This window comes from Petaurus breviceps, unplaced genomic scaffold (genome assembly GCF_028583685.1).
Source record: "Petaurus breviceps papuanus isolate PSGF00001 unplaced genomic scaffold, PetGlider_PUasm1.0 90752, whole genome shotgun sequence".
NCBI lineage: Eukaryota > Metazoa > Chordata > Mammalia > Diprotodontia > Petauridae > Petaurus > Petaurus breviceps.
Window position 1 is genome coordinate 11,506,036 of NW_027187336.1, and position 26,593 is coordinate 11,532,628.

General features: G+C 33.5%; 1 protein-coding gene across 10 annotated transcripts in view; it reads left to right on the forward strand.

The window, feature by feature from the left end:
• Positions 1 to 26,593, forward strand: part of R3HDM1 (R3H domain containing 1) — a 100,915-nt gene that overhangs the window by 25,466 nt on the left and 48,856 nt on the right. For 2 of the 10 annotated variants that reach the window (XM_069067834.1, XM_069067841.1), the window contains 13 exons: positions 3,198 to 3,306; positions 5,248 to 5,326; positions 9,563 to 9,622; positions 9,708 to 9,848; positions 12,584 to 12,692; positions 12,782 to 12,877; positions 13,090 to 13,127; positions 13,211 to 13,261; positions 13,376 to 13,602; positions 16,075 to 16,329; positions 19,033 to 19,184; positions 22,984 to 23,085; positions 25,292 to 25,567. In XM_069067834.1, the coding sequence (XP_068923935.1) occupies positions 3,198 to 3,306; positions 5,248 to 5,326; positions 9,563 to 9,622; positions 9,708 to 9,848; positions 12,584 to 12,692; positions 12,782 to 12,877; positions 13,090 to 13,127; positions 13,211 to 13,261; positions 13,376 to 13,602; positions 16,075 to 16,329; positions 19,033 to 19,184; positions 22,984 to 23,085; positions 25,292 to 25,567 (1,695 nt within the window). The remainder of the gene's footprint in view (positions 1 to 3,197; positions 3,307 to 5,247; positions 5,327 to 9,562; positions 9,623 to 9,707; positions 9,849 to 12,583; positions 12,693 to 12,781; positions 12,878 to 13,089; positions 13,128 to 13,210; positions 13,262 to 13,375; positions 13,603 to 16,074; positions 16,330 to 19,032; positions 19,185 to 22,983; positions 23,086 to 25,291; positions 25,568 to 26,593) is intronic. The other 8 variants (XM_069067835.1, XM_069067842.1, XM_069067837.1 and 5 more) reach the window with 7 other exon arrangements.

Genomic DNA, 26,593 nt, shown 5'->3' on the forward strand with positions numbered 1-26,593 from the left:
CCCTTTTGCTGGATTTGGTGGGCTTATGCTTATGAAATGGGCTTATTGGTGAGTAGCAGGTAGATAGGTAAGGGTCATGAAAATTTTACTTTCTACAAGATGACTGTCTTTTGAAAATCAACACTAAACTTAACTGAATGAATAATAGATATTCCTCAAAAAAAGTAAGGGGAAAGTATCAAGTGGTTAAATCATCTAAAAGTGACAATATTTTCAAGGGAGAAGAAACAAAATATTGTTTATTTTGGTGAAAATTATCAACACATAGAATTTATCATGCCACTTTAGATAAATTTGTGGAGAAATTGTAGATGTGGCCAAATAGTAGAATAAAAGCAAAAAGTAGAGAATTACTTATATGAAGATCCAATATGAAAATTAATTTTGTAAAGTTGAATTTTTTTAAAATCCCATTTAATGTATCCTGCTTGCTCTGAATTAAGAGCACTAAATCCCTTTTTCTCTTTAGTATTGATTCCTTTGAGAAAACAAAAAAAAAGCAGGTTGGGCACATTTCCTACAAGTTTGATCAATATAAACAACAAAAGTTAATTCAGATGGAAAAAAATCCTTAACTTTTCTTCAGGAATGGTAACCTAAATAATTGCTTCCATCCTACTCCATTTTCCTGACTGAATGAAATCATTTCCTCTTCAACTTTCCAGAATGTAGGGCTATATGATTTAGAGAAAGAAAAAGCTTCAGAAATCATTTGGAAAAATGCCCTTATTTTACAAGTTTGGAGACTAGGATTCAAACAAGTTAAATAACTTGTCCTATTAGTAAATAGCAAAACCAGATTTCAAACCCTTGTCCTATGAATACAAATGCCATGATATGTAAATTAATTTTGTATACTTTTATTTTTTAATTAACTGGGGATAGACACTAGACTTATGATTTCATTAGTATAGGGAGCTCCTGGTGAGGAGCTCCAATTCTTCTAGTTAAATTCAGACAATAAAATTGCTTTTAAAACAGTTTTAAAAGTAATAACAAAAGTACACTTGACTGCTTAATTACTTAGTAAACAAACATGTATTAAGCACTTCTATGTGCCAAGCACTATGCTATGTGCTGGGGATACAAAGGAAGTAAAAAACATGGTTCCTGTCTTCAAAGAGCCCACATCCTAATGAAAGAAAAAATAAACACTATACAAGTATCTTATGTACGTACAGGATCTGTAGAGAGAAGAAATGAAAGCTGATGTGAAAGGGGAAGGCACTTGTGGGCCATGGTGGGGTGGGATGGAGGGAGGAGATGGAAAGTCCTCTTGCAGAGTGGAGTTTGAGTTGTGTCTTGAAGAAAACCAAAGAAGCCCATAGGCAAATGTAAGGAGAGAAGGCATCCCAGGCTTAGAGGGTCGTCCTTGTAAAAGCACTGAGTCAGTAAATCCAGTTTCCTTTTTGATTGAAAAGCAAGAAGGCTGTTGTTCATGAATCATAGAGTACAGGAGTAAAGTGTAAGAAGACTGGAGAGGCAATATTTCAAAGAGCTTTAAAAGACAAACAGGATTTTATATGTGTTTGATGACTGGAGATAATGGGAAGTCACTGGAGTTTATTGAGATGGGATGACGTGATCAGACCTTCACTTCAGAAAGATCATTTTGTCAGCAGAGTGAAGAGAGACTGGAGAAAGGGAGACCAACCAGAAGGCTGTAAACAGTAGTCCAGGTATGAGATGTAAGGGTCTGCACTAAGCTAGTTGCTATATAAGAAGGAGAAATATTTGACAGGTATTATGAGGGTAGAAACAATATGATTTGGCAACAACAGGTAGGACATAGAGTCTGAGAGTGAGAGATTAAGAATGGCATGAGTTGGCAAGCCTGGGTGACTAGAAGAAAGGTGGTACCCTCAACAGTAGCAGAAGTAAACTTTAATGTATTAAGCTTGATTCATTTCTCAAAAAAAAAAAATCCCCTTCTCTCCACTGTCATGACCACCACCCTAATTCAGGCCCTTACTACCTTGCAGTAGTCCATACCTGGCATGTAATCTCTATTCTCCTTAGCCTCTTAGAGCCCCTAGTTGATTAGAAAGCTCAGCTCAGATGGCACTGCCAAAAAAAAGACCTTTTCTTATCTCTTTCCCTCTGAACTGCTGGTGTCTGCACCACCAAAATTATCTTTTATTTAGACTTATTTTGTGTACATGTTTAGACTTATTTTGTATATAATTGTATATGTTTGTTATATATAGTGCACCCACATACACATACCCCTTATAGAATGTAAGCTCCATAAGAGCAGTCATTTCTTTTTTGGCATTGTGTCTCCAGTACTTAACACAGAACCAGGAACTTAGTAAGCATTCAAAAGATGCTTGTTGATTGATTAGGTGAAAATTTAAAACCAATCACAAACTAAGTGGGATGAAAAAGAAAAAATGTTGTGGGAGCTTTTCCAGACTCTAGTCATATTTCTTCTCTGTGCAGATTGAAAGAAGTGATATGGAAATTCCTTATAGCAGATAATTCATCGTTTATATTTTACTTCAGATAAGATTTTGTCCTTTGGTCATCTTGAACATTTTGGGGTATTAATATGACTTCATTGTTGTTTTTTTAAATCATCGTTTGGGGGGGGGGGGTCCAGAACTCTCATTTTATTGTTGTAGAAGATTCCTAGTGAGGAAATTCTGTCAATACTAGATTGGCAACTGTTCTGTAATTTAGAGTGTGAGAACATGGCCTGGGGCACTGATAGATTAAGTGATCAAGCAGCTAGTGTGTCCCTGAGGTGGTGCTTGAATCCAGGTCTTACTGCAAAATTAGCCCTTTATTTACTATGCCCTGTAGCCTCATTATCAATGCTATTTTTAATTATCTTTTTGTACATGCCCTAGTGACACTGGACAGAATAGAAGCTCCTTGCTTACATATGTTAAGGGGTTAAAATTATATGTCATTAATTTGACAAAAGCATGATGTATATAATTTGTCATAAACTAAGTTTTACATTACAAACTAAAATATTTTACAAAATTATCTTCGATAGCTTTCACACATACTTGTATATCTAATAATGGCTATGTGTTTACATTTTGACTTTTTTTAATATATTTCCTTTTCCTCAGAAGAGCATTTGCTTTAAAAATTCAGACTAGTTTACATTACTCAAAAATTAAAATAAAAATTATACAGTAGCTAAACTTGCTAGTTTTTAACAAATAACTTATCTCATCTTTCAGCAGGAGAAAATCCAGATCCAGTTAACACAATCATTTGAAAAAGAAGAGAAACCCTCCAAAGATGAAGCAGAAAAAGGCGATAAGTTGCCCAGAAAAATGTTATCAAGAGGTTTGCAATCTAGTTTTGTTTTGTTTTGTTTTTTTGTTTCTAACTTGCATTGTATTTATGTCAGGTCAAAGCCCATGTGAGTTATGTAAGTAGTAAAATCATTATTGCAGATAATTTAACTGTACCAAAATCCAACAAAACATTTTTCAAAGAAGATAGCCATAGCATTCAGAACCACAGCTATTGTGATAATGGTAGTAGATAGTGTTTCCTGGTCTCTTTGGTGTCTTCATATTGAAATATTTAAATTGACATAATACTTCGTTCATTCTTCCTCAGAATATTACTATACAAATCTTAATATCAGAAGTACAAGTTCAAGAGAAACAAATGCATAAAAAATTGTAAGGAGCACCAGCCTGAATTAGTAAAAATTTTCCTTTCTGAAAAATATGACCCAAAATATTAAATTTCTGAATAGGGTATTTTAAAATCCTTACAAAAACACTTGAAATAAATTTTAGCACTTAGCTTAAAAATTTGAACCTAAGTCTTTTATTCATTAATCAGCAAGCTAGTAGGAAACATTATATAAAGAAAACTTTAATCTAAGAAGATGAATTCACAAGCCAGTTTATAAAATATTTGCAAAGAAGTCTTAAAATGCTCAGGAAATATTGTAGAGATATGATCCCCTAAAAGTATAAAATGAAATTTCTAAGATTATACTTTATTTGCAAAAATGAAGGTATCTTTTTTGATGAATTCATTAGAATTTTCTGTTACCTATGATTCTAAAAAATGATGCACTTGCAGAGAACATATAATATTAGTTAATGATTAACAAAAATCAAATAGCGGTTTGGTTTGTTAACAAATCGTTTTTTAGTGGACCCTGAGAGAAATCATTGTAAAAGAAATGTGAAGTAACTAAATTAATCCAAAGAGTGTGTTTTAGTACAAAGTAATTATCTTTGGGGTGGCTAGGTGGCACAGTAAATAGAGCACAAGCCCCGGTGTTAAGGAGGACCTGAGTTCAAAATAATTACCTTTATCGACATTTTTAATTAAGCAAGAAGTATTGTCCACTTCAATTATGTAGAACCACTTAGGATTTTAATTACTTTTCGTCTGTTTCAGTTATTACTTTGTCATTAATTTTATATACTTTTTATTTTTTCACTTGCAAGAAATGTACAATGGTCTTTTAACTATCACTATCACTCTTTTATATTTTGAAGCCCTCATATTATGCTAATTGCTATTCAATTGCAAAACAGCCCCTAAGAGTTTTCTACTGGTTTTGGTTCAAGATTAAGTTTTGAAGGGTTTAACATTATTATGTGCCTTCCATGTGATTTTTTTTATATATACATTGTTACCGTTAACTAGCAAAATCCCAGTCAGCTTTTGGAAGCTTGAGCCTGTTGAAAAGAAACAAGTAATCACGAGTACTTTAAAAGAGTTTGGCCATTGAGTTATGGTATACAGACCCTTAATGAAATGTGTTTTACTTTTTTTTTTTAATGTAGAATGAAGCTAGGATTATTTTTCTCCCTCCACAATTAAAATTCTTGTTCCTAAATTACACAAAAATTATGTCTATAGTAACACCAATAAAACTGAACTAAGCATTATCATTTTTAATAAAAATCTTCAAATCTAAATTATTTGGAATTTTTCTTTTAAGGAAAACATGTTGAGCATAAGGAGAGTGGTAAGTACATATTAGGATTTTTCACAAACTCAGAAAATATGTTAAATTGTTATTTTTTGGATTAGATTGTGTAACTATATAAATTGATATTGGCAGAAATTATATGGAAGAAGAATTGTGTTGGTCCAAATTAGTTTTAGTGTTCCCCTTTCCTAGTTTATCAATTTTTCTATGTGAGGAACATCTTTTTTTATCCAGTAAAATTAAGATGAACATCATGTATATAAGGACAAAAAGATAATTCAAGCAACTTTATACTGGGTTTTTGTGTTGTTGTTTTTTAGATTCCAGTCAAGAATACACAGATTCAACTGGCATAGATCTACATGAATTTTTAGTAAATACATTAAAAAACAATCCCAGGTAAAAATAAATAAAAAGGTTTAAATTAAATCACTTCTAGTGTACCATAATCTTGCTTTTTCTATCTTGACTACTGAGAGTTTTATGAGTATAGCTAGAGATTTCAATGAGGGTAGAAACAGTTTGTTTCCTGTAACTGAGATAATGTTCAATATGTGTATTATATAGATATATTTTAATAGTATTTTTCACCATGATACTTAATCCTCTGTTTTGTTAAGATTTGATTGAGAGACAAAATTTTACTTTACTATAACATACTCGGCTACATAAAATGTAATGTTATAAAGTGTAAAATATTTCTTAAAATTGGCTTTTATATTTTAAACATAATGCTTTTGTGATTTTCTTTCTGAGATGGTTTGTTGTTGTAAGGACTGTTTAAGTAAATATTTTGATCAAATTGAGAATATTTCTGCCATTTTTAAGTTGTCTAGTGTTTAAAATCCTAGATGTTCAGAATATATTAAAGTGGAATTCCATTTTTGCATCTATACCAGTATATCATCAATCCGTTGTCCTCTTTGAGATTTAACTTTTGAGCAGTCTTGTTTTGAAATTGTAAATCATATTTATCATCTATACTGATTTATACTCCTTTTCTGTAGAGGATTGTTATTGTTTATTTTTTTACTTGAATTTATAGCCCAAAGCCCAATAGGGAAGACCTTTCAAACAAATAATTTTTGTCATCTCATAGAAGGTGTGAGTTAGAAAAATGGCAAATTTGTAGAGTGAGATAACAGACAGTTCTATATAACTTGGTGTTTTGCATCTATCTAAGGGGTGATATCCACTTGTAACATGGACAAAAAGGAAGAATTAAACCAAAGACCAAAATGCCTAGAAAATCAGACCCACCCATATGTAAATGTAAGCATAAAACATTTCAAAGTCAGACAGCAATTCATTTTGGTTTATCCACCTCTCTGCTTTTCTCCATTAATACAGATATTTAATTGCCTGGTGTCTAATATTAATAAATGCTTACAGATTGATTAGCCTAAGGATGAATATATTTCATAGCTAACATATAAAATATGACCAATATCAACATCAGACAGGAAATTATAGCTAATATTAAATCTTATGGGGGAAAAACAAGGTTTATTCATCTACTTTCTTGTAAACAATCTTCCATTTAAGCATGAATAGTGAGTTTTCACGGTTCTAACTTAAGGATGTGTTTGTTATCAGCTTCTGCCGATTTTTTTAAAGATTTAACTTTAACCACAAGGTGTAATATTGGGTAAGTTTACAACTTTTGTGGCATTAAAATGTCTTTTTATCCTTAAAACATTTGTAACATAAGAGTGCATAGATTTTCTTTTAATATTAAAAAAATTATCAAAAAGAGTTTTGCTTTACATTTCCCACATTAGAGTATCAAATCTGATTTTTTTTTTCATTCTTTAGGCCAAGTGAGTGAATCTAGTCCAATGATTATGACTTAGATTGAAAGTTATCTGAAGAATATTTTTTAAGCAACCAACAAAAATTTTTTTCTAGATTCTGTTGCAATAGCAACTGATAAACTCTTAAGCCTCACAAATGACTATTAGTAACTCTACTAGGAGTTGCACATCTAACCAAAAAAATTTACATAATTTTAAAATAATTTTGTATTTCCAAGAAATTCTGCTTAACTAATCTTGTATAGATAAATAGTAGCCTTTTGATTCCATTTAGTAAATTGGACCCAAGATTAAATACTTCAATTTTTAAACTTTTATTTTACTTACTACCATTGATTTTAATTTTATTACTGCATAATAGAAGAGTAGCATAGTATGGCTTATTACAAATATTCAGTAATTCCAGAGTCATTAATGTTTGGCTGTTGTGATATGTAGTTTCTTCTTTCAAAAGCAGAACAATCCTAATTATAATTGGTTTAGACTAATGTTAAAATTCATTTACATTCTTTATTATTGGGGAGAGATGCCTAAGGGTCCTTCTGGATGGGCAGGAAGAAGACAGATGTTTTTGCTTTGGCACAGAAAATTCAAAAATATACATACATACACACTTCATGCACCTAATAAATTATTAGTTCTGGAATAGTTACTTGAACCTAGCAGCTAAATATTTGACACACCTTTAATAATGCTCAATTTACTTCCAGGCATTGCTTTACTTTGTAATGGAATCTGATTCATGATTTTTATTTAGTCTTTCTTTATGAACAGGTAATATAGATCTAGATGACTAACTTTAAATTTTTGCTTTGAGTAATTTAATTTTTTTAAGTGTATATGTTTTAAAGTACTTTTGATATACCAAGGGATAATGTTCATCAGGAACTGTTAATAGCTTATTCATTAAGGTGCTTTTTTCAGTAAAATTAGCATTTGTGAGCTTAGACAAGTCTCTGTGCCATAATCACAAGTGTTAGCATGTTAAAAATACTGAGCACAGTGAAATGAACTTTGTAAAACTTAAAAATACATATAGAAACTAGACGAAAAAAATTATTAGAGCAGTAATGGAATTATAAACCTGACCCTAATTAATCTAGTAATAGATCTGGATATGAATTAGGTCTGTTAGGACTTGTAGATTTCATTTTCATTCTTAGGGGAAAACAAAATTCTTTCCAAATTTTAACCCACAAAGGAAAACTTAATCTGTCCTGCATTGGAGACTCTAACACAGAAAACTGTTTTAAATATACCATTGCCAAATGGAAAACCTGAGAAAACAAGGAGATTTTATAGTTGTGAAAATGTCTTCATTATTTGTGACAGGCTTGTGAGAGAGAATAAAATACCCTATATCATAGAAGTAGATAGAAGTGCCAAATATCCTCCCTTGGGATTGAAACACCAGGTATTCATACTTGATTTTTCACCAAGAAGAATCCTAACTTGAGTGTGTTTTGGGATGGAGACAATTATGTTTGGGATTTTGCATCACAAATTGACTTAGCACTTCATTTAGCACAAGGCTAGGCACATACTAGGTTCTTAATAAATATTTCTTGACTTTTCTTGATATTTTCACAGCCGTCATCTTGGGAGAAACTTGCTTCTCACTGTTCAGTTAACAGTGGAATGTCAAGTTAACAGTTGGAGAGTAGAAAGGAATAAACCTCAATGGTAGCACATTTCTTAACTTTTAAGTGAGATATAAGATCATTTCTCACTCTAAAATGATGAGATACACATTTGAGACCTTTTTTGCAATTATAGAAATAAGTATGTTAACTATGCTTTCTGATCAGATGAATGACTTACTGTGATTTATATTTTGAAATACTCCTATTGAAAATTAACTCTATACCAAATCAAACTTTGCTTTGATAGCCTAAAAAGGCAGAAAAGAGAGAGTTGTTTTGTGTGTGTTGATCTGGGAATTTTCTGTAAATTTGCTATTACAGTGAGAATGAGTTATAGTGTTTTCCGGGGATGTTCAATTTTAATGTTACTAGTCTTTTATTAAGTATTTGTCTTAATACATGAAATTTCTAGTGACTACAAAAAGATGCTAGTGCTGTATTCCCAGTACATAAAGTAAGGCCTTTGGGAATCTATGACTGCTTTTTTAGACCACTAGGGTGTCATTAAGTGAGTTATAGTTTCAGTACTAACTGATATAGTAGTCTGGAAGAGTTTATGCAAGATCCCAAGGGTTCTCGTTTATTTTACATGCTTAAAGAGGATGACTCTCATTAGGTTTGGTTTGGTTTGGTTTTATTTAAAGAAAAAGTACCTAAAACTCTGTGTTAAAAGTAAAGGTTTCATAAAAATGAGGACCAAGTTCACTTCCCCTTCATCACAGTTAACTAAAGTAATAAATGTTTCTGATGCCATTGCCCTGTGCTGCTCAATTCCCTGAGGAACTGTTCTTGGCATTCCATAGTCTGTTTCTTGCTCCATGGGGTATTACTACATGGTGATGACAGTGTAAACATAATCAAAGATTTTTATTTTTACCATCTTTCTTTTACCTAGCCATAGAAGCAAGAGAAAATTTTATATCCTATCTCTGCCTCATTGCAACCTTCCTGTGGTACAAGGCTGTCTAATAAATTAATAAAACTTAAGGTTTTCATTCTTTAAAAGATGACTGTTTTAGAAAAACTGGCCAGTGCTGTGGAATCCTGTGGTGATCAAACCCCAGAATTCATTTCTTAGAAGAAAATGTGTCAACCATGTAGCTTTAAAAAATTCAGTGATATTTATGATTGCTTCAGTTTTAGGTTTCATATGAAAATTGTTCTGTTTTGTTTTTCAGGGACAGAATGATGCTGCTGAAATTAGAACAGGAAATTTTAGATTTCATTGGTAATAATGAGTAAGTTCTGAAATTTTAAAAGAAACCAAATTTCCAACACCAATTTTATCATTTTGCTAAACTTACTTTTGTTTTTTATTTCTAGATCTCCAAGAAAAAAATTCCCCCCAATGACATCTTACCATAGGATGCTATTACATAGAGTAGCTGCTTACTTTGGATTGGACCACAATGTTGATCAGAGTGGGAAGTCAGTCATAGTGAACAAAACTAGCAATACAAGAATGTAAGTGCTAAAAGAGTGTGTCTCTCTTTCTGTTTCTCTGTGTGTATTTGGAAAAATGTTTTTATGCATATTGCTGGAATAATTCTTCCTATAGCACCTTTCGCATAAGCCTCTCCTAGTGCTTTATCAGTTTAGTTGATTTAGCATTTAAATAACCTTTTATAGTAATAGCAAAAAATCACTTATTTCACCATTACAAATTGTTCCAACCTGAGCTGAAATGTGGCAGATGAATGAAAAATTTATGTGATGGATTAATATCTTTGAAGTTGCTTTGTAAAGCATGGTAGATAATGAAAAAATGCACAAGGACTCTCCAGTAGAGGCCATTTTCTTTTACTCCTGGTATCCAGAATCAGAGGTATTGGAATACAGCAGCATATGTAAGACAGACACACTAAGGCAGAAATATCAAGGGGGCAAAATCTGTTTTTCATATCCTGCTCTTTCATTCTTGCCCATCCTTCCTCCTGCTTCCATGATACCCCTCATATCCATCACTAGCTCAAGTCTTTTCCTCCACATTTCCAAATTATTGTTGTTCATCATTTCTAAGGTGTTATTCCTCAGTAGTTTATAATTATAAATTAAGCTTTATCTTTTTATGACTGGCATTTGTATTTTAAGAATAAGGTGAACTCTTAAACAAGGAAAATCCTTGAATTCCCAGGAAAGTTCAACAAAATCACTATAATGGCAGCCAGGGAGTATTGATATTTTAAAGAAAGAGCTACTCTTCTAGGTCTCTTTCAATTATGTCACCCTCTCAGACTGACCATATGTAAGACTGGCCCAGTAAACATCTTTTTGGTTGTCTTAACAAACTTGAGTCCTTAGCAGTATCCTACCAGGTTATCTAGCTGGCAGTCATCTATCTTATGGTAGTAAGAATCAATAGGTTTGAAGAAGTATTAAAAACACTGATTATTTTCTAAATTGTTTCCCCTAAAATGAATCCTTTATTTCAGGACCCATGGTTATATTATATTTCTTTATAGCCCCCTCAAGCTATTGACCTAGTACTGAATTAGGGTTTTGAAAATTAATTTTTCACTTTATAATAAGTCCTTTATCTATGATAAGTATGGATTAAATTTTATAAAAATCATCGTACATTGTTTTTAATAATCATAACACGATTAGAACTAAACTGACAAAGTATGGATGGCTTTGAAAGGTGTTCCTTTTTGCTTTAGAACCTAAGTATTTTAGCTTTGTTTAAATATATTGCTTTTCCTGCCTATTCCCCAACTACTCTTTTGTACCTCAATCATTTAGGAACTACAGTCATGTCCAAACCCAGAAAGAATATGAATTGAGTTAGGGGAATAAGCTTGAAGAGCTGTCACATTAAGGTGAACCACAATTGTTTTAACCAATACCTTCCAACTTTACTAAAAGTTGCGGGATGCCCAACTACATCTTCATTAGCAGGCATTTTGACTAACCTTTAGACTAATGATTCTCTAAGGTTTTCAATACAGTGTAACCTCATTCATTTGAATGTCATAAGTCATGTTAGAAAGTTTTGGGGTTTTTAAATTTGAGACCAAAAATAAATTTAACTCATTCAAAATTTTTTATCATGCATTTCTAGTCGTGTAGAACATTGACATACTTGTGGATAGTTGAAATTTCAAATCATTGAAGTTACACTGTATTCTTATTTTATATCTTCTGGGATATAAAGGAGGTTTTAAAACAGAAAACCTTAGAGATCTACTCCAATGAATAAAAACAAACTTGCCTTTTCCTCATAGGCAGATTCCCCGCTCCAGCGTTGAACCTGTGGTGTTATGGAAGTCAACAACCCAGTGCACACTGGGATGTCTCAGTAGAGCGGGAAGTTGGCGATTGCAGGGCAGTAAATTCAGGCACCTGTAAAAGAAAGAGGTAAGACAGTCTTAAGGTTAGCTGAAATGCCTGCTAATGCTACTTGGGGTGGAAAATCCAGCTGCTCTTAGAGAAGTTGCAAGGCACATGGTTCAACTTTATTTTCTTTAGAAGCATATTTACTAAAACATAAAATCCCTGAGTCATGAAGAAAGAGGAAACTATAACTCCCTACAACTATAAGCCTGTCCCTAGGTGTGTATTGAAAAATCACATGACTAACAATAGTAAAGTGGTTTTGTTGTTATAGCTATAAAAAAAAAAGTTGGTATTTTAAAAAATAAACTACTTATGGCTCTTCTCAATTGACTTAAGGAAACATTTTTACCTTTTTTTTGCATCTCTGGACATGTTTATATTAAGATTTGTCCCTTACTCCAGTTGTCCAACTAAATCTTTTTACAATTTTCACTCATTTAGTTTATATTCGTATGTTTCATTTAATAAGTTTTCTTATTTAGTCTTTTATAAGACTATTGGTTTTGTGTTGGAATAATAATTTTCACACTTATATGGTGCCTTAGAGTTTACTAAGAACTTTCTTTATATCTTTGTTGGGGGAGAGTAGAAAAAGATTATCTCAGGTAGAAATGAAAGATAGGTCATTCAACCTCTGTGAATCCTCAATGACATATATGCCCTTTCTGTCAAACCATTACAGCTGTTCACAATTTTAACTTTTGGAACAACAATTTTCTACTGCAACCCAGAATCTCATAGAGTACAAATTGTAGAAATAAAGATTATAGATAGCAAGTCTTTGTAAAAAGTAGTCTGTAAGATAAGTTTTTTTGTCAAGTGCTAACCTGCATTGTCATGTTTTTTGTTCTTTTCTTTTTTAGACCAGATCAGAAATTTAACGATCATATCAAGGATGATAAAGGTGAAGACTTTCAGAAACGTTATATCCTCAAAAGAGATAACTCTAGTTTAGACAAAGATGATAATCAGGTAACTATAATTAGAACGTTTTTCTGACTGTGGCATTCATTCATTTTTGCAGTGTAAATATTCTCTGCTGGTTTTTTTTTTCCATTTAGATGAGAATACGATTAAAAGATGACAGAAGAAGCAAATCTATAGAAGAGCGAGAAGAAGAATATCAGAGAGCTAGAGATAGAATATTTGCCCAAGATGTGCGTAAACTAAACATAAACTTAATGATTCGAAATGTTGAAAGTTGTGTTGATTATTCACTCGTAGAACCCTTTTATACCTTCACCACTACTATTGGGCAAAAGCTTCAAAAATTGAATGTTTCTTTGTTATCTATGAGGTTTTTTTCCTTTATAGATACAGTATGTAGTTGACCATAATTCAGCATTTCATGTTTGTCCTTTCTTTATAGTCCCTGTGTTCCCCAGAGAGCTATCTTACTGACAAAAGGTAAGTAGATTTTTGCTTTCATTTTATCATTATCAGAGTTCTGCTGATAGCAATCAATTAATGTCTTCTTAAAATTTCAACAGAATCCAAGAGGAGGAACCAAATAGCACACAGCAAAGACGCCAGATATTTAGGTACTTGACACTTGTTTAAAATACTCCTTAAAATCCCCCACATGCGTTTTGCCGTCCTTTTCCTACATTTTCAAAAGCCCCATGTGTTTTCAGAGTTCATTTTCCAAATTCCAGAGTCAATAAAGAAGCATCTGGAAGATCAGCCACCAGCCATCAGAGCAGCACTGAGAATGAGCTGAGGTGCTCTGAGCCCCGTCCCTGGAGCAGCACAGACTCTGATAGTTCCCTCCGCAATTTGAAGCCAGCTGTAACCAAAGCCAGCAGCTTCAGTGGAATTTCGGTTCTGACAAGAGGGGACAGCTCTGGAAGCAGCAAAAGCATAGGCAGACTTTCAAAAACAGGTATGAATACCTCCAAAGAGTTATGGAGCAAAATACTAACCTTCTTGGTAATTTACTGTCTTGGCTTATTGTGTATAGTTGTAGTGTGTAAATGTCCCTAAAAGCAGTAATTCTTTCCATATGCCACGGGCAGATTCTAAAATATTTTTCAAAATAAAAAGTTTTAGATGATCTAATTTTAAGAAATGAGTTAAACTTCTTTGAAAATTCATCCCCCTTGCCTGAGTTCAGCCAGAATATAGGATATTGACCATATTGGTAGTGGGGCAGCTCAGTGGTACAGCTGATAAGAGCATAAGGCCTGGAACCTGGAGAACCCAAGTTCAAATCCTGCCTCGAGCACTTATTAGCTGTGTGACCCTGGGCAAGTCAGTGACCCCTGTTTGCCTCAGTTTCCTCATCTGTAAGATGAGCAGAAGAAGGAAATAGCAAACCACTCTACTATCTTTGCCAAGAGTACCCTAATAAGGCTACAGAGAGTCAAACATTGAAACAACTGAACGAAAATATTGGTAGTATTCTTTTTTTTTTCCAGTTTTCCAGTGATCCCTGAAAATTGTTTGGGTTTTTACTATAGTGTCTTTCTTCATCTAAATTGAAATGAGTAAAGGCTGTTGAAAACTATTGTGTGTTTTCTTGGGGTACATAGAAAGTAAGGATTTAATACCAGGCTAGAATTTGTGAGATTCTAAATGACCAAAGCAGTCTAACAATATTTCTCCTCCCCCCCCCCTTTTTTTTTTAACAATACATTGACTCAGAACCATTTTCCCTCTCTATTTTTTGTCTTCCAACTTGGTTGAGTCACATACCTGTCAAGTACTTTGTGTGCCTTTATTCTTGAAGTAAAATTTCTATAAAAGTTAGAACTATCATTCTGTGTTGAACAGATATTCAGTTTAGACTAGACATGAAGTTCTGGAGCTGAAGATCTGAGGTAGACCTGTATGTTTGAAGACAACAAAATTTTTCTAAAACCTGACTTTGTCGTTACTGTAAATTGCTCATTTTAGTGAAAAACACTTTTCCTCTAACCTTGTCTTTGCCAGTTCTTCTTTCAGAAAACAAATAAAAATACATTAATGGTAGAGTACATGAAAAGATACTGTTTTAGATTGGTAAGAGTTTCTGTACATAAGAAACCTACTTATACAATAAATACACGCTAGCCAAAAAATCCATCACAATTTGAACTGGCAAATAAAATAAATAAATTACTGGCAAATAAACCCTGAAAATGCTGTGTTTTGTGGAACTAATTTCTGTTTTTTATTTCAGAAGAAAAAACAGTTTAATTTTTTTCATTAAAGGGGAAAACTATTTTTAATATCAAAATCACCACTTAATAAATGTGACTTGATTGTAATAGTTTAAACAACTATAATTATTTCATGGTGTAGTTATAAGAGTACTGGATTTGGTGTGGGGTTCTGAAAATGCACTACATTTGGGAGCAGACACTTGGATTCAAATCCTAGCTTTGCCACTCCCCACCTATGTAACTCTGAATCTCAGTTTCCTTCTCTGTAAAATGTAAGGGTTAGACGCAACCTTTGAGATTCTTCTAGTTTTATGTCATTGTTCCTACCCTGCAAATTCTAATTTATATAATTATTATGCCACTATCCAGAAAATACACTCCATGTACTGAGTCAACTTTCACTTATTTAGAGACTGATCATCCACAGCCATTTCAATTTTCTCATCCAGTTGCATACCATTTACCTACTTTGTTGATGATTTTTACCCACGAAGTGGACAAAAGATAGAAAAATTGTTGAAACTCAATTGAATTAGTTTAGCAGTTTGCTCAGAACTTCATTGTGGAAAAGTTAAAACTAACGATTAATACGATTTATTTACTATTTCTATGAACTTCATTTTTTATGTCATTCCTGTCCACTATTTTCATGGAAAATTGGAGAGTTGACTTTATGATTGGAGATGATGTGAATTCCAAATGCATTTCTTAGAGAGTAACTTAAAATTATCTGCAAGAATGTATAATGTCATTTAACTCGGTCTTTCTTTGTTCTGGATTACATAAAGAGATTTCAAATACAAGTTCTTATGCCCTTGAATATGTTATGCTTTTTATTACAAAAGGAATTCTAATCTATACATTCCCTTGGTGTTTGTCTAAAAGGTAAACTATTTGAATTTATGTTTTGGAGATTGGTTTGATGTGCTTTTTGGCTGTTGGATGGTTTCATTAGCAGATTGCTTGAATTGCATGCTTTGGCTATGTAAGTTTATTATTGTAAATAGCTTCTATAGTCTATTTACTATAATAAACTTGCTCAAGAAAAGACTGTAATTTAACAGACCATCCAAAAGAACCTGTAGTTTTTATTATGGTAACTGCGTGTTATGATATATGTATATGATAAATTTTTAAAGTCTGCATTTTTAAATGATTTTGATATTTCTGTATCTAAATAAAAAATCAATTTCTCATTACTCCTTTCCTAGGTTCTGAGTCTTCTAATAGTGTAGGGTCATCCACGGGCTCTCTTTCTCACATCCAGCAGTCTCTTCCAGTTACAGCTCTCAGCCAACCTTCTCATGGCCCCCCTGTCGTCTATCCAACTGTCAGCACTAGTAATTCTCTTTCCTTTGATGGTGGCCTGAGTGGGCAAGTTGCATCTCCTAGCACTAGCTTCTTTCTGCTTCCCTTGGAAGCAGCAGGCATACCACCTGGCAGTATTCTGATCAACCCACAAACAGGTTGGTATCCAAATATGGATGTATGTTTTAGTCAAGAACTCAGGAGTTATTTATAAATTAAAGCACATTTATGAATTTTTTTTGTTTGTCTTTGCCATCTTTACAATTTTCATGGATTATTTCCTCCTAAGACGTTGATATTTTTTTTTTATAAAAAGTTAAAATGTATATAATAGTATTTTTTTCCAATGTGAACTTCATGGCATCTCCTTGTTCTAGTCTGAATGATGGTTTAAGTCAGAGTAGGAGGAGTAAGTTGTACCCTAGGAATAAACAAAAGTGCCTTAGATAAAATATGACTAAATTTAGTTTGTTCCCAAAGTACCTTTTTTCTCCAGACAAAATTCTCAAAAGTATATACAGAAATATGTATAATTAACTGCCATTCTTTTTTTTTTTTTCAATCAGGGTTAAGTAACTTGCTCAAGGTTACACGGCCAGTTATTTCTGGGTGTGGGCTTAAGTATCTGAGCCCGGATTTGATCCCCAGGTCATCCTGACACTGGAGCTGGTGATGTTACTCTCTGAGCCACCTGGCCGCCCCTAGGCAATTGGGGTTAAGTAACTTGCTCAAGGTTACACAGCCAGGTGTTTCTGGGTGGGTAATAAGTGTCTGAGCCCGGATTCCATCCACATGTCATCCCAACACTGGAGTCAGTGCTCTTACTCACTGTGCTACCTGGCCGCCCCTGCCATTCTTCTTAAATTACTATGAAGTCTTCTAAGTGGTAGTGATATTATCATTCTCTTATAGCTATACTTAACTGACACATATGCTACTTTCCAAGAATGACATAATTAAGGGGTTTTGCGAAGCCCTACACATAATTCATTAATCCCCACCTCCATCTTTTAGAACCTTATGCTTATATGTGACTAAGGTATTAGTTTGTTTTAAAATTTATTTCAATTAGTGAATATTTAATGTGCAAACAACACTATTCTAGAGACTTTTGGGAGTAGAAAAGTACAAAAGAAGACAGCCCTTATGGAATAACCAATAAGGAAATAAAATATATACAAATTGATCTACTAAATAAAAATTATAAGTAGTGTATAAATAAGTATATTTCCTTTGTCTTTAATGTCTACTATTTTTTTTTTTGCTTTCAAGAAATAATGGTCTTGGGGGGCGGCTAGGTGGCACAGTGAATAGAGCACCAGCCCTGGCGTCAGGAGGACCTGAGTTCAAATCTGATCTCAGACACTTAGCATTAGTCATGTGACCTTGGGCAAGTCACTTAACCCCAATTGTCCTGCCCTCCCCCCTCCAAAAAGAAAGAAAGAATGGTCAAATGTCTTGCTAGGTGAATGTAAAAGAGTATTATTTTATAGTACTTGGATTATAAATAAATTTTATCAAATAAAAATAGTATGTTAACATGTACCCAGTTAAAACGTACCCTTCTCTGAAGGTGACTTTCCTATACTATGAGAATATCTTCTATCATGTGCACAGCTGAGACTACTAGTGAAATTTTCTAGAAAATCTGGAAGCTAAAACCGATTCAGCAGATCTTCAGAAACAATAGCTATTATTATTCATCTGTACATTTCTTATTCCAAAAAAAAAAATTCAATAGTGAAGCTAGAGACCAAAAAGGAATTATTTCCTTACAGAGAATTTTTCTTCTCTAATACATGGCATCTGTTACTTTAATGTAAACCTTAATCTCTATCCAACAGCACTGATTTTTCCTCCCCATAAAATGAAACCTCCTTTATGGGAAATAAAATGAAACTACAAAGTTACTCATCATAATTATCTGTGTTCTCTATTTTTCCTAATTGGTGGATACATTCAGTAAGAAAGTCACACAATAACCTTTTCCAAAGGATCTACTTCAGTAGGTGCCAAACCTCGAACTGAACATTGGGTTTCTTCCCCATATTTGCTTTGGCTAATGTAGGGTGTTTAAACTGTGCCTCTTTTTCATCAGCAATAAATGAAGTAGCAGAAGAGAACCAAAGTTGAAACGTCTCCAGCTGTATCTGGGACCAAGAAAGAAAGCCTTGAGAGTTTACCTAGAAGGGTTTTAGGAGTACTTCTCTTTATCTAAGAGGGATGCTGAATATTCTTAGTAGAATGCACACTCCTTGACTTTTTTTTGTCATATTATGAAAGGCACTGTGCCTTTAAATTGGTACACGTTTTATTATGTTTATGGTCATTGCCAAGAAGTTCACAATGTTTCTTTAGGAAAATCAAAGTGATTTTGAAGTTTTGGGTGTACTTACTATGTAGCATTTTGTTTATTGGTTTTGTGAAATTGTGTTGTGAGTGCTACTCTTAATTAACTACTGAATAACTTAACATCCCAGTTAAAGGTTTAAATAATAGATTGGAAAGGCAACATAGAGAAGAAGTTTGGGGTAGTTTGTGTGGTTTTTTTTAGTTAGCTTTAAAAATAAGTTTTGATAATTTCGTGTAAACAACTTCAAATAAGTTTAGGTATTCTTTGTCTTTTTAATAATCATAATTTAATTATGTTTAATTTAAATACAATATGGACTTGATTGTATCAATGATTTTGCCATTCTCTGCATGCTGAATGGATTATAAATGTGATAATATCTCTTTCAGTATAGCATTTACCTTTTGAAATTATTTTTTTTCCCAAGATAGCAGTATGTTGTAGAAAATATACTTGGTATTTGTTAAGTCTTTTTCCAATATAAGATATTTTTCTCCTCCTTTTTTAGGTCAGCCCTTTATAAATCCTGACGGCAGTCCAGTTGTGTATAACCCTCCCATGACTCAACAGCCTGTTAGAACTCAAGTGCCTGGACCTCCACAGCAACCTCCTCCTCCCCAGCCACCTCAACAGCAAGCAGCCAATCACATTATATCACAGGTGCACATATCCTAGATTACATGATGTCATGTTTACCTTCCTTTGGTTAGTCTGGGAATAGATTCATTAACTTTAAGTGGGTGAAAGTGAGGGTTTCCTAGAACCTTAATCCTCTGTCTCTTTTCTGGAAGACCCCTTATTTCCATTTCAATACTTAATGTATTGCAAAGACTTTCTACCCAATTAATTATGGGACCATTTTCTCCTTCATAAAAGTTGCTCACATCGCAGATTTACTTGTAAACTATCTCCCATCACTCTCAGGGAAACTAAGCTTTAAAACTTTCAGGACTCCTCAGCTAAATACTTGTGAAGTAGTATAAAGTAAGAGTATTTTTTTATCCGTCTCCCCAGCAAATATTTAACCTCTATTCCACAGTGCCAGCAAGGGAGAAGAAAAGATAACAAAGATAGAGCTGAATTGAAAGCACAAGTGAGCAGTTTGCTACTGTAATTCAATATATTAAGCACTTAGAAGAAACTGAGTTGAGTTGCTCAGTTCCCCATAAGAAGTCATCCTTGTTCACTACCACACAACCCATTTGCACAGGCTTAGAAATTCTGTTAATTTTAATTCCCAAAGGCTCTCTAACTAATTTTCCAAGTCCAGATACTTTAAGGCTAATGGAACACAAATGAAAATTTTATTTCATAAAAACACCTTTGTAGAACTTGACTTATAGAAATAACTCTACTGTTCTTTTGCTCTGTCACTAAAATATCATATGTCCTTTGTCAGGGAGAGTTTGGTAGAATTGTACCAAATCTGCAATATCTGACATGTTCTAGTTTAGATCCAAATTAACTAATTTTAGGTTGTTTGTTTGTTTGTTTGTTTGTTTGTTTGTCTTTTAATAAACCCAGTAATACTTTATTTCCTTTTGCCTGTAGGAAAGAGCTAATTACATTTTAAATAAATTAATTTTTATACTATAAAAGTTAATACAGGATTTTTAGGCTTTTTATTTAAATCAGAATAGCTAGAGAAGTTTATTTCGGCAGTTTGAAAGTTAGGTTGAATATTGTAAAAGGCACCAAAAGCTATTGTACTGTTAACAAAGACTGATAGTTCTAGAATATATAGTTATTTCAGCTCTTAAGTCATTTAATAAGCTTTCCTGAAACTATACTTTCTCAGGTTTTTTTTCTTTTTAGAGGGGGAAGGGCAGGGCCATTGGGGTTAATGACTTGCCCAAGGTCACATGGCTAGTAAGCGTCAAGTGTCTAAAGCCAAATTTGAACTCAGGTCCTCCTGACTCCAGAGCCAGTGCTCTACTCACTGCACCTCCTAGCTGCCCCCGATTATACAGTTATTACATAATAATAGGTGCAAACAACATCATGAACTAGACCAGCCCTGTTACTTTAGGGCTATCAGTTGCCCTATGCTTCTCCCTGTATCAGAGGAATTTACCTGTGACTTTGGTAACATGCAGTCATTTTTTTCAGTGTGCCAGACCAAACGAATGATAAATTCCAAAAAGTATTTTAAACAATATTTTCAATGATTTAGCATACCTTTAAAACAACATTAGCATTGTATTAGGAGGTTTAGGGGACAGCTTTTTACCTTTTCTGGATTTGTGCATTTCTCAGCATTTGCTGAAGAGTTAAAAGCCAGCAAGAAACTTTAAGAAACTAGAGTTTGATTCTTTTGTAGTTCATGTTTAGTCCTTATCTCTAAGGCATAACCATTAATTGCCATAGAAACAACTTATAGTCCTATATATCAAGTTAAGCAGTTTAGTCAGAGAACAGATATATTAAAGAGCCACAATGTAAATGAAGCCATGGTGTGCCGTGAAATCTGTAGCAGGCTTTCCTCATGTGACATCAAGTGTTTCACAAAGTATGAAGTTAGTTAGACAGTCATAGAGCCATATCTAGCAGTCCTACAAATTCTAAAGGTTTTAGATGAGCCACACTTAATATTTGTTCAAATAATACTGCCCAAGGTAAGGAGACTACTTCTAAGTGTAAAGTCAGGTGGAAAAGGATAAAGTATTACTGCTTCTAAGTGATGTCAGAATTTTTCTTTCATCACTCAAACACATTCAGCCAACAATTTTCTCATTAGTATTTGAAACTAGAGAGACTTCAAATTCACGCTTATGTGTTAACATCTTTTTATTAAATGTCTTTTTTATTTTTTTATCACCAAAAAACTAAAGCATTGTTTCATCTGGTGTTAGTACAATAGGTCAGGAAGTTTGGGAAAAAGTTATGCCTAAATGGATGTCCAAGTTAAGATCACTTTAAGCAGCCTACACTTACATTAGAAGTCAGGCATTTAATTCAGTCTGAGGGATATTGTCATCCTTTTTTTTTCCATCTCAGAAATTTGTAGGATAGCCAAGTACTTTTCTCCAGGTACTTCAGCAAAGTGTTCATATTTTGGTTGTAGTTTCATAGCTAGACTGCCTTTCACTTTAATTGAAAATGATTCTGAGAACCTGCTCAGTAGTTTGTTGGTTTTGGAGTGGTGGGAAGAGGTTATGTTAGTTTTTGTTTACATATTTTTAGTGTATTGCTTCTGTAGCAAAAATATATTTCACCTATTTATTTATTCATTTATTTGGAGGGGGGAAGGCAAGGCAATTGGGGTTAAGTGACTTGCCCAATGTCACACAGCTAATAAGTGTGTCAAGTGTCTGTGGCCACATTTGAACTCTGGTCCTCCTGACTCCAGGGCCAGTGCTCACTCTATTCACTGAACTACCTAGCTGCTCCACCCCACCCACCTCCCATTTATTTCTTTTTTTGTGCTTATGATCATCTTGAGATAACTTTTTCTTTTTTAAAATGGTTCTTTTAACCACTTTTCTTGAACTTGTTCATTATGGATTTCTTTTAAGCACTGTCTTTAGGGATGTGTCTTCCAGAGGAGAGAGATTCCATGTATGCATTTTTCAACTAAGAGTAGGGTTTTTTACCTATGGTATTCTTGTGGAAAGAATACTAAACCAGAAATTATGCTCCTTAGATTTAGTCTTTGCCAAGTTTTTTAACTTGCCTCAGTCTCATTTTTTGGTCTGTAAAATTGATAGCATGATTAGTAACATATGCATACTTTCAAGTTTTGGGAAGATACTGGTTAAATATAAGGTGGGCAAAGTACAGTCTGGTATTCTTTGAAGATGTTCCACATGCTTTAGAAATGGTGAGGATTTTTTTTTTATCATAATTACCTAGTTTGCCTGTTTTCTTAACATGTCACACTACATTTGTTATATGAAAGAGAGTAATACTTAAAATTATTGCTACTTTAGAATGTAGAGTTATCCCAACCCAGGTGTTTTTTCCCAAGCTATTAAATAGTTTTCACCAATTTTGTGTTAAGAATAGGAGCTGTAATTTTTTTTAATTATGTGACTCAATTAAAAGCCCCCTCCCACAGGGCAAGGATTAAGAATAAGTAATTTTTCTCTTAATATTTGAAACCAAAAATGATATTTAACAAAGAGAACTTAAAGTTACTAAATAAATTACGTATTTCAGTTAAATTCTATTGCTTATTGAGTAAAATGAACTGAGAGTCTTAGAAATATTTTTATTATGATAAAATAGCCTACTTCTATAATAAGTATTAAGACTTTGGGGAAGTTGTATATTATTCCCTGAAGTTTTTACTGGGTAGCATTTTTTCACTTAGTATTGTGTTTTGCCTTTTATATTGTCAGTAGTGATTTGAAAAGTTGTAATTATTTTAAATTATTGTAAAAGATTGTAACTTTCCATTTTATGCACTTATTTTACTCTGACATTATTAACACTTTTTGTAAACCTGTTACTTCTTCAGCCTACTCGGCCTCTGCAGTCTTCTTCACAGCCTGTTCAGTACTCTACAGTCCCTTACCCATCCCCGCTCCTGCCAGTCTCACCTACCCAGCAATATACTGTGGTATTTTATCTTCTACTCACCTCCTGCATTCTTTTTGTGGGTGAATGTGTGATGAACGCCAGTGTATGTTTCTTCTGTGTTATTAGCATGAAACAAAGGTGCCTTCTCATTTTTTTGACTAAAGGATACATATGTGAGCTTTAGGGAATATCCATATCCCTTATAGAACAAAATTGAAGTATTTAAAATACAGCATTAATCACTTTGTCACTGTTTACTTTCGATCTAGACTTTTCTAGCCTTCTCATAAAATAACACTTCCAAATTATTTCCTCCCAGATGTTAGCTTTGTTCCCAATCGTGGCACTAACAGTCTTATGTTGTGATTAAAATTGTAGATTTCTTCTGGTTTGGGACTTGGATATCTCCATTGACCTCTTTTATAGTGTTGATAGAACGTACTCAGAGTAACTATAGCTCATGTTTCTGTGGGACATTGTTCTGAGAAGCATCAGCCCATGTTAAGCCATAGACATAGGTAATTCTAGATGTACAAAATAGGAATGATGATTTAGAGACTGATTTTTTTTTTTACAGGGCAAGGCAAAGCAATTGGGGTTAAGTGACTTGCCCAAGGTCACACAGCTAGCAAGTGTGTCAAGTGTCTGAGGCCGGATTTGAACTCAGGTCCTCCTGACTCCAGGGCCTGTGTTCTATTCACTGTACCACCTAGCTGCCTCTAGACTGATTTTTTTTTTAAGTCAACAGGTTTGAGCTTATACTTCCACATAGCTGTTGACCTTTTAAGGCACCTTAGAAGCCTATCTAATTATTCTGTAAAATGCTATCATTGTTCAGAATGTTTTTAGGACTCTTCACATGCAACTCTCTTAAGCTATATAACAAAGTCATTTTCATTACTTTAATGATTATACATTTTTTCCCCAAAGCAGATATTGCCCAGCTTAAGCACCTGGCTTATTTTATTACACTTGTCTCCAAGTTTATTATTTTTTTAATCTGATCCACTCTCAAGTGATGATTTGCTAAAACTATTGAGGCTTTTACAAAGGGTATGCCAAAAACTCTGAAGGTTGGTAATAATCATAGGAAACATTCCAAAAATATTTTAAGAGGTGACATTAATATAGTCCCAAATTGCTTTCCAGAATGACTGGACCAATTCACAGCTCCACCAACAGTGTACTGGTAAAACTCATTTCCCATAATCAGACTTAGTTGCTAAATACAGAATTTCCCTTGCCAATCTTCCTTCCATTCACCCCAAATATATAGATCATGATTTTTATCTTTTGATTATTTCCCCTTCAGCTTAATGGTTTTTAAGTCATCTTTTTAGTGTCAACTTGTTTTCAAAGTTGTCTTCAGTAGTAGAAATATGCTTATTGCCATATTCTACCTTGGCAGGATGGACCCCCATTTGTATATTTCACTTCTGTTTTGAAGGCAACAAGTTCAGCTGTGTTCTAATCTTTAAATAAGTCATTCAATGAAACACTTGTTAGATGATGTGCAGCTTCTGCACCAAGTGGTTTCTACTGCTACAAAAGGCAGAAATAGAAAGTGTCTTTATCTTGAAAGTTACTAATGGTAAGGACCTTGTCCATAGCTTTAAGTCACTATAGTGTGTTATAAAGAAATACTATAGGGTTGTAAATTATTTAACTTCAGAAGGAACCTTACAGATATTTAAGAAAATAATAGCTAAAACTTCATCGAGCTTTTTTTTTTTAAATTTTGGCATGGAGGCTTACATCAGGATGCTGAAGAGAAAATTATGCACATGGATTTTAAGTTAAAAAATACTTCATGCCTAGCCAAATAATATACCTTCCCCTGGCCTTTGAAGTCGTTGCTTCAAATGCCACTATAATTTAAATTGCAAATCCTATCATAATCATTTGTCTTACTCTTAGGGCTTCATTTAGGTCTACTGCTGAAAAAGTTTTCTTTAATTTCAAATATTAAAGGCTTTTGTTTTCTACATTTGTTTTACTATTCATCTTATTCTAAACACATTAAAAAAATAAGTACAAGTACTAAATTACTTTAATCCTGTCTTAGACTTTTCCTTTTCCTTTCATTTTTCTAGTGTTGCACTCATACATAATCACTGGATAGGAGCATGCTTTATTTGTTACAAAATGTTCATATAATCAATTCCTCAAAACGAATGTATTTAGAATTTTTTATATCATCAGAATGCATATGATTATTTTAATACATTCTAATCTCTTCCCTATAGCAGGACAACCTTGGATCCCAGTTTAGCCATATGAGTCTTGTCCGCCAGCCATCTGCTGATGCTCCTGACCCTCATGCCACTATGTTCCAATCTACTGTTGTCCTTCAGCCATCACAGCAGTCTGGATATATAATGGCACCAGCCCCTCCTTCAGCGCCACCCCTCCCACCTAGCCAACCAATCGCTACTACCGCCTATTCTGCCTCTGGCCATCCTGTAAACCAGCAGATGCTCCAACAACCAGGATATGTGCAGCAACCCACGCCTCAGGCACAGGTTTGTTTTCCCTCTCTAACCAACTATCATGCGCAAGATAAAGAATAGTTTGTTTAGATATAGCCAAACATGTTTTAGGTAATATAAAAACTTTCTGAAATGGAGTTAAAACATTAGCTTAATTGTTACTTCCTAGGAAAGTGAATAATGCTACCAAAAAAATGCATTCCAGGGAGAAAGACAACATTCTTGGAGTAAGCGTGACTCTTCTTTTTTAAGGGGTTCTTAACCTGGGGATGAATTTGGTTTTTAAAAAAAAAATTTAATAACATCTCAGTATAATTAGTTTCCTTTGTAATCTTACATATTATATTTTATGCATTTATAAACATTATTCTGAGAAGGGGTCCGTAGGCTTCGTCAGAATGCCAAAGAGGCCTTTAATACAAAAAAAAGGGTTAAGAGCTCTAATTAGCTAATTTGTTCAGTTATATATCCGTATCTTTACTTTGTTATTTAGATATAATGAAACGTATACATGACTCAGTCCCTTCTCTTTGTCATTATATGGGAATTAGGAAATACATCTTTTTGTCATATATATTGTAGTATATAATGAGGAAAGAGATAAATTCCATGTTTGTTACTTCATAATCACTTGTATACATCTGTGTCTAAAAAACAGATATTTGACTGAATTTATTGATTCAAACTATTTAAAAGCAATTTCAACTTATTTGATCTCAAAATTATTCTGAATGAGAAAAGATTTGGTACATGGTTTTCCTTTCCTTGCTTATTTCACATATAGACACATTATTAAGGGGAATTTAAACATTGGCTTTATGACCATTCTGTCATAACCCCTGAAGCTTGCCATCAACCTTGCCATTGAATCCTTAAGCCTTCCAGATTTTCCTGTCTACTCCAGAGATGCATTCTTTTTTATGTGTTGCCTTCCTCAATATGTGAGTTCCTTAAGAGCCAGGACTGTTTTTCTATTTGTATCCTTAGTGCTTAGTAAAATGCTTGCCATGTCATAAGCACTTAATAAATGCTTATTCATTCAGCCGGTCATAACCTAGT